Source organism: Fringilla coelebs (assembly GCF_963513975.1).
Source record: "Fringilla coelebs genome assembly, chromosome: 6".
Taxonomy (NCBI): domain Eukaryota; kingdom Metazoa; phylum Chordata; class Aves; order Passeriformes; family Fringillidae; genus Fringilla; species Fringilla coelebs.
This window is the reverse complement of record NC_140034.1, coordinates 14,263,297-14,279,834: the sequence shown is the minus strand read 5'-3', so window position 1 is coordinate 14,279,834 and position 16,538 is coordinate 14,263,297. Positions and strand designations below refer to the sequence as shown.

At 34.9% G+C, this 16,538-nt stretch overlaps 1 protein-coding gene across 3 annotated transcripts in view; it reads left to right on the top strand.

The window, feature by feature from the left end:
- The window catches only part of PAPOLA (poly(A) polymerase alpha), a 43,680-nt gene that overhangs the window by 11,242 nt on the left and 15,900 nt on the right, over positions 1–16,538 (top strand). For all 3 annotated transcript variants that reach the window (XM_084208214.1, XM_084208213.1, XM_084208212.1), the window contains exons 5-14: positions 119–228; positions 2,155–2,208; positions 5,401–5,512; positions 6,768–6,857; positions 6,952–7,090; positions 8,549–8,621; positions 10,084–10,204; positions 11,101–11,185; positions 15,573–15,626; positions 16,373–16,492. In XM_084208214.1, coding sequence (XP_084064340.1) covers positions 119–228; positions 2,155–2,208; positions 5,401–5,512; positions 6,768–6,857; positions 6,952–7,090; positions 8,549–8,621; positions 10,084–10,204; positions 11,101–11,185; positions 15,573–15,626; positions 16,373–16,492 — 958 coding nt within the window. The remainder of the gene's footprint in view (positions 1–118; positions 229–2,154; positions 2,209–5,400; positions 5,513–6,767; positions 6,858–6,951; positions 7,091–8,548; positions 8,622–10,083; positions 10,205–11,100; positions 11,186–15,572; positions 15,627–16,372; positions 16,493–16,538) is intronic.

The following is a 16,538-nucleotide window of genomic DNA, read 5'->3' as shown; positions in this document are numbered from 1 at the left end:
TTCCACATGATGAAACTAAATTTTACTGCTTAATTATTAGTAAAAATATATCTATTGCTATTTCTATCTGTGCATGTGAAGTATTGAGTAATATACTCCTGCTAATTACCAATTTCAGGTGCTGATATTGATGCCCTGTGTGTTGCACCAAGACATGTTGAAAGAAGTGATTTTTTCACATCATTTTATGAAAAGTTAAAACAACAAGAAGAAGTGAAAGATCTGAGGGTATGTGAAACACCTGATACAGCTTGCTGACCTGAGGATTAGGAGAATTCTGTAGTGAAAGATGTTGAATTAAATAAATAAATATCATTTTATTGTTAAAACTTTTTAAAAGATTTTTTTGTTAATCTGCAGCAAAGCCTATCATAAGAGTTGAAATAAATAAAAGTTCTTCTGAATTTTCTCTGGTCTCACTTAATAGATACATTTAAAAATTTGAATGGCAGAATAATCTCTTAGCATGTGTGTTAGTATGGCAAAATTTCTGTTTACTCTCTAGAAGGAGGCAGACACAAATGCAAATGTTATTTTGACAGGGTTCAGGACCAAAATGGCTTAGTTTTAATGAAGGTTTTATGCTGCTTTTTTATAACTTTGTTTTCACATAAAACAGTAATGTTGGTTGATATTAACTAAACTTTTTATATTGGCTGTTAACTATGCATTTGAAAAGGGAAGCTATATTTTTAGTGTGTTTTGTGACTAAATGCTTGTGCATCATTTTTAGCTTCTAAAGATGAAGATTTCCCTTATAGTGTTGGATGACCATACTAATGCAGTATTTTGTTTCTGTTATACCTCAGTGACACACCTCCCCGAGTCAGCTGGTGGGAGCTTTAATCTTGATATTGGCTCAGAAAATTTTCTCTGCTCCAGTTTTTTTTTTTTTTTTTTTGTGGTGAAGGTAGCTGCTGGCAGGTCTTTGTTTGGTTAGTCCTCCTTTCATAAAATATATGGAACTGACTCTGCAGCCTTCTTCCAATCTATGCAGTTTGTAACTACCAGGGTAGTGCAAACATCTAGTGGTAACACTATATGCACTGAAACAACTTGTTTTCAACACTATATATGAACACATTCAGTAATCTTTAAATTGATGTGCTATATTTGAGAGGATTCAGATTTTCAGGTTTCCGTTCACCTTTACTGTAAACTCTTAAACTCCAGGTAATGTAGTTGATTTAGCAGCAAGGTATGTACGGTATCCAGTGTAGCACTGTAGTGATGCAAACAACCTTTATGTCAGGATGTCATAATACTTTTAAATCATTCCAGCTGGTATTTGAAGTTTGTAAACCTCCATCTTTAGAGGAACATAAACTTTCTTAGTGGTTGCTGTAGTGAGTATGAGACGCTTGTAAATTTGATTTTTTGCTTAGGATCGATCCATCCTGCCAACCAGTAACATTAAGATAACCTTAGTTAAGGTTTGAGCACAGACAGTAGTGTTGTCTCCTCTTGGTGAGAACTGAAATACTTTTGGGAGTTTATCCTCCAACAGTTCAAAGTATTTCTTATTTAGAGGTAGGCAGCATTCATTGCTTTTAGTAAAACAATGTGCTGCAGATCTGCATTTAGTTCAGATGCTCAGTTCAGGAAAATGATACTCACAGCTGATTCCAGAATAGATGTGAATTTCCATCGTGCTATTGTTTATCAAAACACAGTTTAAAAACGTGCTCGACCTCTGGAGACTCTGGAGACATGCAACTGCTTTAGGTGATGTCAGGCTGCATAGTTATACAGTCTTCTCCTCATTTCTTATACCAACTGTGGAAGCAGAAATAATAGGCCTTTTAGTGCAAGAATCCCCATAGCTTAGACTTGGAGTACTTAGAGATATTTGCGGGGAGTAAAAGATCATGTCTTGTGTGTAGGGAGAAGAGGGTTGAACCTTGAGGCAACACCATCAGCACTGGTTGGTACAAGTTGGGATCATAATTAATATCTAGACAACTGTAGCACATAGCAGGTGGTGCTTACTGCATAAGTTCTCAGTGGTGGAGAGAGACATTACTGACAAAAATCAACCTGAAAACAGAAAAGCATTGATATAAATAGCATTTCATTATGATTGTCTAGACCTCGTAGCTATTGTTTATAAATGTTCTCTATACTGAAAATAAAATGCACCTTTTTTCCCCCCAGGCTGTTGAAGAAGCTTTTGTCCCAGTTATTAAACTTTGTTTTGATGGAATAGAGGTAAAGATTCTATTTTAATTTGTTTTGGTAGAACATGGTTAAAACAAAGTTTTTAATATCTTATTAAGTCATTATTCAGTAATAGGAATGCTATTAAAGTGACTCTCCAAAGGTCATACCTAAGATTTTGTCAGTAGTCCTCAGTTTTGTAATTTAAAGTGGAGATTTAAGACTGAAATAAGTTTTTGATGGACATAAAGCTGTGTGCAGAATATCTCCCTCTTTTTTTTTTTTTTGTTGTGGTTTTGTTTGTTTTGTTTTGTTTTCTGCTACCCACTTGTACTAATTAGTTTACTGACCTGTATAGGGTACCAGCATACCAGCATAGGCATTATTTAGGCTTAACATTTAATAAATTTATATTTCTAAATAATGTGGCTTTAGAATTTTTTTTTGACTGTTAATGATTAGCTGTCCAAACATGAAAGATTTGCTTCATTATCCTACATTATAGAAATTTGTGGTCTTTAAGTAGTTATCAAAAGTGTGCTGCTGAAAGCAAGCTGGGTATTCCTTTTGTTCTGATCTCTTGACATGTCTGTAAACATGTGAGCACAACAATGGTTTTGGTGGCTGTAGCCTGATGGATCAACTGTCTTGGAGTACTGAACTTGGTTGATTTGATTTTTGCTATGGAAACAGGAATGGTGATTTCAAAAGATACTCTGTTTATTATTTTCAGACTGTTACACAGTCAAACTGTCATCTTTTGGTTACAGGACAAAAACAGATGACCTGTTTATATGCACAGTTGATGAGACTTGTAGTTGGGTTATCTCAACCAGTAACTGGTGGGTCCCAGAAGGTTAGGTTGCAGAGGGGAAAGCATTACCATGCTAATCTTCTGGTAAATGATATGGTGTAGTATTGTATACAAGTTTGGCAATTTCTTCTCTCCCAGTCTGTGAATTTGTGTCTGTTAGCCGCTTTACACTGTCCATATGCAGTTGGGTGGTATTAAGGAACATTTTTCTGAACAGTCTGTTTGCTGTTTCCATAGCTTAGCTATTCATTCTAGATGTTGAAACTTGCCATAGCTGTCCTCTGGTCAGTTTGGTTTTTGCACGTTGGGCTTTTTTTCCCTCCAGTCATTCAAGCTGGAGTTGTCTCTCCTTTTTAAAAAATGAAATTTGAAATACAAGACCAAATAGGGGGAAACAAAAGGACTGTTTCCTCTCAAAGTAACATCTTGCTCCAATGTAGTAATTTATATGATGGGCTTTGGTGGGCTTAGGTTTATTACTGAGACTTAACTCAAGTTGCTGATAGTTCATGAGAGTTCTTTTTGCACACTCTTTGTATATACCAGTGGTTCTAATAGTTGTGTTCATGCCCAGCTATGTCAGTATCAAAAGATTTTAATTTAATTTTCCTTTTGCTAACAGAGGCAAGACATGCCAGAGGGTATGACTGAAGAAAAGAACTTTAGTTTTGTTGTGATCCTGTTCTTAAACCTTAAAAGAAATTCTGACAATGAGTTTTTACATGCCCATTTTGTGTTACTGTTTAAAATAAACAACTTCTAAAATTTTTTTCTTTTTCCTGTAGAGTACTTGTATTTGATTGCCAGTACCTCTCCCCCAGTTACATAAGGCACACTAATTTATTTCTTTGAAAATAAATGTCAATGAGCTTTGAATCTTTAGAGGTGCTAGACCTTCTATAGATCAGAACAGAATTTCAAGCTGAAGTTAATTTTGAACTTGTTTTACACTGAGAAGTAGTACTTTTGACTCAAGTAGGAACAACTTTGTGTAATACAGACTGTTGATACGATCAGCTATTAAGGACTTCAAAATACAAAATGCATTGAATACTTTGGAAATACTTTTCTGTAGAGAAGGGCTTCATAGTTTAAAATGGATGGATGTAAAATTTTAAGTACCTACAAAAAGTCCTTAAGGTGTCTTCAGCTACGCTTTATCTGAAATAATTTTAATGTTACTAATCCGGTTTAGTTCTTGGTGCAATAGTACTCAGTATTTCATCGTCTTGTAGGTCAAGTGATAACCACTTTGGTGAAAAGCCTCATTTGGTGAAGTGCCTTTGTTGCCTCGCAGACAGTCTGCTCATAGGCACTTGATATTCTCATCAACTGACTGACAGAAAAGACAAACTAACTTCTGCACTCTGCAGTGTCCTTGTGTGCTGGGCCATGTAAAATAACTCAGTGCTGAATAGTATTTTAGATGTTCTTGGCCTAGAAAACTATTAGGTTTAAGTATTGCAGAAGTAATAGGAAAGAAGTTCAATGTAGTTTCAAAATGTATATGCTTGCTAAGCATTTTGCTGAATTTTCAAAACTTTTTCTGTAATCAGGTATGTAGACTCTTCATCGATACTGGTCTTACATAGAGTCAGCTAGTTACATGTGTGCTTTGCAGGGGTTGGGGAAGGTATCCTACTCTTTCTTATTACCATGGTAATTTTCATGGACTCCTAGAATATGTTGGAAGGAACCCATCAGGATCATCCAAGTCCAACTCCTTGCCCTGTGTAGGACATCCCAAGAGTCACACCCTGAGCCTAAGAGGGTTTTCCAAATGCTTCTTGAACTCTGTCAGGCTTGGGGCTGTGATCACTGACCTGGGGAGCCTGTTTGAGCTCCCAGCCACCCTCCAGGTGAAAAAGCTTTCCCTGATATGTAATCTAAGCCTCCTCTGGCTCAGCTTTATGCTGTTTCCTTGAGTACTGTCACTGGTTGTGAGAGTGAAGAGGTCTGTATCTGCCCCTTTGTCGTGTTCTGCACCCTCATGAGGGGTTGCAATGGAGACTCCCCCCAGTCTTCTCTAGAATTCTTCTCTAGAATGTTTGAGAATATTTCACCCAAAACAGTAGGATTTATGTTTTCATGGCATGTTCTGATGTTGATAGGATTTTGTATTCTGGACCTAGAAGTGATGCTTGTTCTCAAGTGATTTTATTTACATTGCCAGTGAGCATAGTTTTTGTGCGTGTGCTGGTTATATATTAATCTAAATGGGTATTTTATCCTCTTGGAAAAGGAGCTGTAAGATAGATTAAGCCTGTGAAAATGTTTCTTTGAGTGTCTGTGAAGGATGTTAGTATTTTTTTAAAGGGATTCTTTGTACTAGCAAGTCTACTATTAGTAAACTTGATGAAAATGACTTATAGAATCCTACAGAGGAAAGAACAGTTTTCTAATGTCTTACCTCTTCTTTTGTTCTTAAGATTGATATTTTGTTTGCAAGATTAGCACTGCAAACTATTCCTGAGGACTTAGATCTACGAGACGACAGCCTACTTAAAAATTTAGACATTAGATGCATACGAAGTCTTAATGGTATGTATGTACTGATTTGTATATCAGCATGTCTAATCGTTAAATAACTGTCCTAGATTCTTTGATACAGTAGTTGTGAATTTGACTGAAAATACAGCAACTTCATATCTGGAAATAAAGTTATTGCCAGTTTTGTATACCTTTCTAGAGAGAAGGATTGGTGCTTGTTGGCCAGACTGTTCATGATTTTTTTCTCTTGTTTGGTTGGTATATGGTTCTAGAAATTAATGGGACTGCAAGACTTTTTTGTGAACCATTATGTATTTTTATTTATAAAGATGTGTATTTTTTAATTCATGTTTGCATAAACATACATGAAATTGCTTCGGTGATAAATTTGAGATATCAAAATGGTGTCAGTTTGAGGTCGGTTCTTTAGTAGCTTACTAGCTTGTGTAACCCTTAACTCCTCTATAATACCTTTGTTTAAGAAATGGTTGTTTATGTACAGGATAGTGGGGGTTTCAGCCTTGCTGCAGCTGATGGGGAAGGGGAGCATGTTTGCATGGGGGGAGCACTGATTGTTGTTACAAGCTAGAAACTTCATAATTTGAGATATCACATCTACTTAAACTGTTTTGTGAAATTCCCATCTTGTGCAATCTCTAGAATTTGTAGTTGCCTCTTACTTTAAAAGTAATCTTAGATAATAGTATTTTCATCCAAACAGCTCTCTGCAACTGCTTAGTAACAATGAAGTACTACTTATTCTTTACAATAAGCCCCCTAAAATCAAGCAGTTAATATTACCATCTATAATGTTACAGTCTGAAAATATGCCATCAAAGTAGTAGTACAGCTAGTATGTTTAAAAACTATTCTTTTTAGCCTGGTCTTTAAAATGCAGAACTTTGACCTATGCTGGCAGGTTTTCTCTAGATGCACGAAGGCTTACACCATGAAGACTTATGCCTGCACATTCCATGATTATACTTCATCTATTCATATAGCAGCAGAACTTATTTGTTCTTCAATAGCTTATATAGTTTATTAATAACAAAAAAATCAAGTAGCAGTCCAAATCTGTAGTCATGTGCTCATGAATTGGCTACCTGAGTGTTGCCATAAAACACTAAAAATGGAAAGAGGCACATGAAAATATGTGAAGCTTTCTAATCCAAAACAAAAGTGATCAGAATAGGAAATGAGTTTCCAGCACGCTTGTCGAAAAAGTTTGGTAGTGTTGACGGTGGGGGAGGATAAGCAAGCAAAAAACTTTAAAAGCAGCAACTGTAATTAATTCTTTCTTTTGCAGGTTGCCGAGTAACCGATGAAATTCTGCATCTAGTACCAAACATTGACAACTTCAGGTTAACACTGAGAGCTATCAAATTGTGGGCAAAACGTAAGCAGTTATATTCCAAAATTTGTGAAGTTTTCCCTACCTCTTCTGGTTACTGACATGTTTCTTCTTTTGTCTTTTTCTTCTTGATCTACAGGCCACAACATCTATTCCAATATACTAGGTTTCCTTGGTGGTGTTTCCTGGGCTATGCTAGTAGCAAGAACTTGCCAGCTTTATCCAAATGCAATAGCATCAACTCTTGTACATAAATTTTTCTTGGTATTTTCTAAATGGTATGTTTTTTTTTTGGTTTTTTTTTTGTTTGTTTTTAATTTAGATTAAACTAAAATAAAATTGTTTGTAGACACTAAATTTTAGTCCTGTTTTTATGGTACCATTTTCAGCTGTTATCAAATTAAGTTAGAAGCATTGTTCTTGCCACCAGAAATTGTCAGCTTAGTTTTTCAGGAAGTCATCCAATATATCTTGTTTTTAAAGCATCCAAACCAAAGCCACCAGGTTCTTAATTAAAATTTTCTCAAGTATTTTTTGTAATTCAACAATACTCTTCAGATAAAATACTTTTATAATACAAAATAATAGCTTATTCCCCAAAAATTTAAGTATTTTACCATTCAGGTACTGGGATAATGGATAAAGGAGGTATGCCAGTATCTGGTTTAGGCACATAGCTTAAATGCATTTTAAGAGAACTGATGGCAAAAATGTGGGTTTTAATCTTTTCACTATAGAGTGGTAGGTGTTTCAGAATTACACACCATTTCATACTCTTGAGCTAGTTAGCTCAGAAACATGGTTTGAATAACTCTGATGGGAACATTCCAAGTAAATTTAGAACAAATGGGACAAAAGTGAACTTTGCAGATTACAAATGAATACTGTTTTTCTTGAAAGTCCGTATTTGGATACCTGTATTCTTCATGAGACACCGACAGACTTTAAGAATCACTTACCAAGGTGTTGCTTTCCTCCAAGTGTAGTGTCTTTTCTTCTTAATGTGAAGATAATTTACACACTTTCACTGTCTTGTATTCATAGGCTTTACAGCCTCCTTGAGGTATGTAGTAATATTTTACCACACCGAGGTAATAAAGGGAAGTTGGTTGCAATCTCTGTTTAATGTGTTTCTTGGAGTTCTCTCCAGTTTGGACATGTATAGCATAGGAGCATGAAGTACAAATTCCAAGAGATAACTGACTTCTGCTCTTTATAGGAAGGTGATTTTTATTCATGGGGTAAGATGACTTGGAGAACAAGTGTTATTTTTTAGTGTTTATTTCAACAAGGTTTCTTTCTCTCTTGACTATAATGTTCTTTTAATGCATATGGTTTGTTATGTTATATGCCTGTAACTGTGCTGGCTGTTTGTTCTGTAGTTTGTCCATAAAACAGCTGGCTTGAAGATGGACTTAAAGTCAATCTTCACAGAGGAATTTATCTTTTATTAGTATATTTCAGGAAGAATATAGAGGAGTTTTAATTAGTTATCTAAACCTTCAGGACTACAGAAAATGCCTTGTTCTGATGCCCTGGAGAAGCTAATTGCAGTTGTGTTGTAGTTCAGCAATACAGCTTATTTAAACAGCCCCAGTTAGACCAGCCTAGTCGTGAGGAAATGGTGCTTTATTTTGAGAGAAGATTTAAGATGGATCACATTCAAAAGTGTTGTTTGTGTATCATACATGGTTGTATCCAGTAGTCTTATTCAGTGCTACAATCTTTTTGAACAGGGAATGGCCAAATCCAGTGCTATTGAAACAGCCAGAAGAATGCAATCTTAATTTGCCTGTATGGGACCCAAGGGTTAGTGTGTTATTTTTTCCCCTCTAAGTCACACTGTGCAATAAATTCGGTTGCTTAAAAAATTCTAGGTGAACTTCATTTTGGATTTATTGAACTTAATGTTGTGGTGTTATATCTTCATAGGTAACCTCTAATTCTCCTGAGTATAGAACAAAGTTACCCTAATTTTCTGAATTGACTGCTTGAAGCACACTTGCTGAACAATGTACTTTTTCTCCCATTTTTTGCAATAAGTCATCTTAATAAAAATTCAGCATAAATAGTTATATGTCTTAAAGTGATGCAGTTTTGGAAAATTTCTAATCTTAAAATAGTTTGCTTATTATTTAAAGCCTGTTACTTTTGCAAGTATCTTGAATTCACTTCAGTGCAAGTTACAGCTAGATAGTCTTGGTTCCATATAGTTGTAGTGTCTTTTCATCTTGCACCAAAGAAGATCATAACTTGAAGTCTTTTTAGTTGTTTTCTGTATTGTTTATAATACTTGATCTCCATCTTTGTAGCACTTACATTAAGGAGATTGGACATGTTTGTCCTTCAGGCAGTCAGTGAAACAGCTTGCAGCAGATGCATGGCTCCCATTGTGAGCTTTCAGTAGGGTATAATAAGAGTGTGCTCAATGCTGTTTTGTCAGTCGCAGTATTAAACTAATCTTTATTTTGATGAATAGTGTAAGCATCAGAGGTTGAGTTGTATTCCCTTCTGTACTTCAAATCTGTTTTTTCTGATTGACAAAAGTTCACATTTAAATATGTGAAGTGGTTGAAAACATGTTCTTGAGTCTGTTATTCCTGAAACAGGAGGTTTGAGGTCAGTGTGTGACGGGAACTGTTGTAGTAACTAATCAAAGTGGGCTAAGGTAATGGCAGGGGTTTATCTTTTATTTACCTTCTACAAGATTGTTACCCTAATAATATTTTAATGTACTTTGGTGTGTATGTTGTGTCCTTTCTTTTTTTGTTACCCTGTCTGCTGTAAAATAAAAGTACGTTAATGCAAGTGATGCTTCTGTCAGGTTCCATAGAGCCTCTTTTCTTAAAATGGCTCTTAATTTTCAGTAGTGTTACAGAAATAAAGTATAAAATACCTTTCACAAGGTCCGAAGACAGTCATTCTGCAGAAGGTGCTCATATGGTGATGAGGTGTCCTTGGTTTCATGTAATCACAAACTGATTCCTGTTAAAGAGGGAAATTGTTCTGTTTGGTTGGCATTTCTGGATTTAAAAATTCCTGCAACTTGATCTTGATGTGCTGACAGGTTACAGCCCTCCCACATCACTGTTCTTCAGAACTATGTCCTTTGTGAAATCATTATTCTTGTTTTCTAAATTTTCACTTTACTCTTGGTCTGCAAATGAAGGTCTCTTAGAACTTAAGACTTGGTTGTAGTAAAGGGAGAAATCCAAATTTGTTAACTGATGTGTATGCTTGAAGGAAACTGATTGGCTGTTGTTATATGTAGGTAAACCCCAGTGATAGGTACCATCTTATGCCTATAATTACACCAGCATACCCACAGCAGAACTCTACGTACAATGTGTCCGTTTCCACACGGATGGTCATGGTTGAGGAATTTAAACAAGGTAAGTATTACCTTATGCTCTCTATATAGATGTTTTCAGACAGATTTAAAATAGTTTCATTGTGGATATGCTTTGAAAGGGGGAGGTGGATGGATGTTAAAAAGCTTATTTGAGAGACTGTTTTGAGGGAGGTTGAACTTGGCCTGTTAAGCTTAATGTTGCTTAACACTGCAAACTTAGTGGATCCTTCTGCAGGTCTGTCCTTTACTCTTAGAAACTGAGGGTAATGAAAATTACTGTGCTCTGAAAATTAGAACTAATGGTATAGTAACTTCATGTTAGTGCCTTAGATTGTGTCATGTTACATGAAGGATTAGCAATAGTTCTACTTGATGCCTGTTTCTAGACCTGGTGTAAGTCAATAGACTCTCTTGAAGATGAGTCCTCTGGATTTATCCAAGTAATGAATAATTATAACAGATAAGGGAAGATGTTATAGGAAGAAGTAGATTTGATGCAGGCAAGCAACCTACAGCTAGATTTCTGAGAGCAGTATTTTACTGACTCACTGTTTCTTTGCCTTGTAAAATGCCTTGCACAAGGGGTGATTCAAATACTATAAGGGAAAGATCTTTTGTCTTTGAACTGAATAGTTAGTGTGGCATATGCAAAAAAATGAAATGGAGCTGTGTTACACCACAGAGCAAAAATATGTGAAATAATCTGTCAGATCAAATAACATACACTTCTACTCAGATGGAGTTATTTTAGTAATATGGTTTAACTAATGACTAATGAAAGGATGACTGAATTATTAATCTTATTGATAAATTGCTGTGAATTTGAAGGGAGGAAGTAATTCTTAGTAGATTTTGCTTAGTTAACAAATTGTCTTTACTGTGGATACTAAACTGTATTTTAAAAAAAAGTTTAAATTTTTTTTTTTTATAATTTAGGTCTTGCTATCACAGATGAAATTTTGCTGAGTAAGGCAGAGTGGTCCAAACTTTTTGAAGCTCCAAACTTCTTTCAGAAGTACAAGTATGTATTTTATGGCATGGCAGAATATTTTAAGTTTATCAGTTGAACTACCTCATAATGCTCTGTAGCACAGAATGATAAATATACATACATTAAATGTCCAAAAAGTGGTTTTTTAGGGTTTTTTTATAGCGTGGGAGACAATACACTACTGTCCTTTCTCTTGGAAAGTATATAATCTCCTCAGGTACTTTTTGTGTCTTAAACCTGTGTTTCAGAAACCAGTTAGTCCCTGAGTAGATACTTAGAATGTCATCAGTTAACTCTAGAATTTATATGCTACCTACCAATAACATTGAAGAAATGCCATTTGGTTTGACTAATAGAAATGTTCTTTAGTCCTGTCAGTAAGCATTCTAAAAATGGGTCTTCCCAAGAAAAAAGATGTTAACTTATTCTGAAGATCAGTACTTATGATGAATAAGTACTCAAAACTGTGTTTTCTTCTGTCGATATAGTCAGCAGTTTCCTCTGATAATAAAAGGTATTTTTGCAATTGTGTTGACTAACTACCAGTTGTACTAGTTTATTAATAGATTTTTTTTTTTCATTAAAGCTTAAGGCTCTTGGATCTTATATTAATTCACATCTAGCTTTTCTAATTTTGTGATGTCTCTGAGGGAAATATTGAAATTCACACTTCTAGGGTTTCTAGTAATATGCTTATGGGGCAGAAGCTTGTTAAATGTATACGGACTTGCTGAAAGTTGTATTTTTATAATAAATATGGATTATTAAAATATGGACTACATCTTCTTTGCCCTCAATTGAAATTGGAGACCCATTTTTCTTGAATTAAGATCAAATATATTTTACACTTGTTTGTGTTGGGTGGTTGGTTGGTTTTGTACTAATCTAAACAAAATTGAAATATACAGTTCCCCCATTAAAAGAGACTGATGACCTTAATAATGTGTCTGTGTTTTGTTTCTATACCTTTTGCATGATAAAAGCTTTAAAACATTTGGATGGCTTTTATGTTGTTCCTTGGCACTTAAGACTGAAAACATTTTAAAAAACGCTGTTAAATTATATTATTTTTTGAAGTAAAAAATGGGCTGCAGACAAATCAGTTTCTGTTCCAGAGGTTGCTAAAAAGTTCCCTAGTACATTTTCTTTGTTTCTTTCAAAAGTAGAAAAAAATAGGAAGCTTTTATTGTCATTTGAAATAATCTCCATTTTAATACAGTTTTTTTTTTTGGTGTATGAGCTTAAGCCATTTTACCAGGTGTAGCAATAAAATCTTCTCTTGCTCAACATTATATATCCAGGTTTTCTGTTTTGCACAAGATATCTTTGCTCTAATTTTTTTTGCAAGTATGGAATGGTATTATGGAGCCTGCTTTTAATTTAAATTACGCAGGATTTTCTCTGTTTTCCCTTAAGTTAATTTTATAATTTTGGTTAGTAGCATTTACAAAATAAATAATTGTATGCAGTCATTTGTATGCTGTAAAGTCAGATCTCTTGGTCAGATCTCCATCTAAAAAGATAGATACTTAAATTTTTTTTCCCTCTTCACACTCTTTTCCCGTTTAAATTGTAGATACCTTGGCATGTTCTGCTGAAATTCATAGCTTCCAGATAAGAGAACATCTGATCCTTGCTCTGAGACAAGCATTTCTTTTAATCTCTGAAAGAATAGCCTCAGCAATCTATCACTATCAATGGCAATTAGTTTCTGAATATCTATTGCTCATAAGCATTTTTGACTTGCTGTCTGTGTTGAAAATAAACCTCAATGATGTGTGACTAAGGAAATCTATAGGCTCTTGCATACCTGCATAGTAGGAGCAGATTAGAAATTAGGAAAATGAGGAAATCTGCTTTTAGTTACTTATTTTTTTTCTTACTTTTTAAATGTCAGCAATTGGAGTTAGACAATTGCAACATGTATTGTCTGCCCTTCATGTAGATTTAAATTTTTAGAAGGGAAAGGCAACAACAAAGAATGTGTAGATAGGGTGTTCTACAGGGAAGTGACAAGAGTTTTGAAGGGATATGAACTTGAAGTGTTGCATGAGAGGTGAAATCCTTATAGCTTAAGACCAAGAGAGCAGGGTTTTGAGAGAAATAGCACTCATTTAATGAGCTCTAGCATATTCTTTCTATGTTGTTAAGAGAGAATTCTGCTAAATAAGTAGAATATAAATATACCTTTTAAAAAGGTGGTTTAAATTCTTGGCTTCGTGGGACTGTAAAGTACTGAATAAAAGTGTGATTCCCAGAGAAGTAATTGAAAATTGAAATTACATGTTCAGGTGTTCTCAGTCGGTGTTTTTGGTTTTTTGGGTTTTTTTTTTATTTTCCCCTCCAAAAAGTAATATGAGACTAATTTGGGTAATTTTTTAGAAGGATGTATCAATGATGTATTATAATTCCATACTATCTACATTAGATTATTTTAATGAAAATAATTATGAATGGAAGACAGTGAGAAAACATCCCAGCCCCCAAACAAACAAAACCCCAAACCATTACACTCCAGAATAATACCCAGAATCTAAAAGTCACCCTTGAGAGGCAGAAGCTTAAGCTAAGACCATTTTTTCTTTATAATGCAGTGATAGATACTTCTGAATTACACATGTGCTTTGTGATAAAACTATGAGGCACTGATAAAAAAATCTTGTCTTAGGAAAATGTAGCAATGAGAGCGTGGGTTCTTGGAACTAAGGGTGTCTTAATTTTTATTACAAATTATTTAATTTTATTGAAAATGGTAGTAGGAAATTTCTAGAGAATGATTCTAACAGCTGCCAGGTGAATGAGGAGGAATTGGAGCTTTTTTTTTTTCAGCAAACACTACCTGAGCAAAAATAGTTAACCATCACTTATTTTTTTCATAAATAAGGCTTAGGGTTTTTTTCTAGGTGTTTACCAGCTAGTTGAGGCTTTTAGACAGAGCCAAATTACTTTCTTTTTGTGTCGTTCTTCAGAAGTTTGTTTCACAGGGATGCTTTTAATAAGTAACTGGGAAACTAGTTTGTTCAAATATTTGCAGGTTTGATATTTGTCTTTTTCAGTTCAGACATGGTTAAAAATATCAAAAAGCTTAAACATTGTCATGCCTACTGAATGAAACATTCTCCAAGTGTGCAATGTGTGTGTAGGAATCTTACTGAAAGAGTAGTGCTCCTTAGAATAAACCAGTATTAGTACTTAGTAGCTTCTCATACAGAATTAAAGGTCTCTTACTATCTTTTCCCATAACATTTTCCTGTGAAGCAGTTAATAGTGCCAAAATGCAAAATGAATAGGTTATTTTATCTCTACATTGTTCAGAACAGGGAAGAAGTTTCTCCAGATTTCTCCCTTGCAGTTTCATTGACATCCTCTGACTGAAATCAGAGGATTGTAGCATGTAGCAGGATTTTGGCTCTTGCCAACTAAAAATAAGTAGAGAAACATGTAGGTGCTAATTTGATCTGTTGATTTGGATTTGTTGTGATTTGAAGACACCTGAGAGGTCTGTACCATAGTTTCCAGTGTCATTGACCTTGCTTTCCTCTCCATGAGCTATATGCTAGGGACTGGTCTCTTGTGTTTCCACTGTTCTTTAAATCCTGCTTGAAGGTACCTAAACATGCCATATCTGTATAGAGTAGTGCAGTGTTGGATGACTTAGGATGTTAAAGACTTTCCGGCTAAGCTTCTGGAAAACTTGCCTGTAAGCATATGAGCTTGCTGCAGTGCCCTCATTAGGAACTCAAGCTAAAAGCAATCTTTTCCCATTCTGCTGTCCTTGGCTTTCTTTGTTTAAAATACTGTTCTCGATTTGTATACTGTCTCTTTGAAATCTACTTGCAGTGGGTATACACTGAATATCCTGGAAAATAATTCAGAATTTAAGAATTATCATCAGAGGAAGCATTCCATGTGAAATTTCAGATAAGTGGCTTCAGAGAATTCCAAAACGCAGATACAAATTTTTTAAACCACATTTCATAGTGTTATTTTGGATCTTGAGCAAATGCATATGTGCTAACCACTATTCTCACTATTCAGAAATAGCATTGCAACTAAGACAGCTGACATGTAAAGGTAGTTGTGAGCAACTTTTCTCTTGATTTGTAGTCAGTTAAATCTCTGACCTCATCAGGTGTTGAAATAGTTCAACTAGTGCTGCATTCCTAACCTTTTATTGAGGTATTACAGTGGAATTGCAAATGGCCCTAAACTCCAAAATAGTTTGAAGTCTCTTAGTCATACACTTGGGACATAGCTCCTTTTTCTACTTAACAAAGCTTAATTTAATCTAAGGTATATACTTAAGCAAATAATCTGTATTTTACAAGTAGAGTTTACTGCAAAGTTTTAATATTAAGGTTTGAATGTCTAGTTTTAGAAATATCTATAGAATAGCGTATTGTCTTTATCTCCAAAGGCATTATATTGTACTTCTAGCAAGTGCACCGACAGAAAAGCAGCGACTAGAATGGTGAGTAATCCTTGAGATTTAAACAAAAAAAAAAACCCCTCCTCCCAAAAAACAGCACCTCCCCCCAATCAACCTTGGACAAGGGAGTATCTAGTGTATCAGGTGTCTTCTTGTGAATGAAAGAGGAGCTTCAGTGTTTGAAAATTAAATGGATAAACATTGTAGAGTTCTGAAAAAAACAATAGAAATGAAAAATGGGGGTGAAGGCTGTTGCTTGAATTTTTCTTTAACAGGAGTCTAAGGTTTACTTTACAAACGCCTTGTGCCATTTTTTTAATAAGCAGTGTGAGGAGGCATGTTTTCAGTAACTTGAAATGCTGTTTCACAAAACAAAAATTCCCCTTTCCCATGTTTCTGCTCTTTTATTAGTGAAATTTTAAGATTGGCAAGTATTGGGAATTTCTTCACCTCTGAAATTCATCATCTGAAACTAGAAGAATATTGGACAAATATGTGGTGGTTCTTTCTAACTGCCTTTTACTTGATGTGTAATGTCTTGTATTTAATTCCATTTGTGAAATCGGGCCGCAGAGAGAGCTGCAGGGCATTCTTAAGCTTCCCTTGTCAGCTTTTGTAATGCCTTAACTGAAATTATTGATCTGAATTAATCTGACGTGCACTAATTGATTAGTGGTCTCAAGTATTAGTATAAGGACAATGTTGAGGATTTTATCCTGATATGTGACATTAGATACTTCTATTATTTCCTGTTTATGAGATCTTGCTAATAAATGACGTTTATACAGGGTGGGCTTGGTGGAATCAAAAATCCGTATTCTAGTTGGAAACCTGGAGAAGAACGAATTCATTACACTGGCTCATGTGAATCCACAGTCATTCCCAGCACCCAAGGAGAATCCTGACAAGTAAGCAAACGCATTTTCTTCATTTAGTAGGGAGAAACTAACTTAA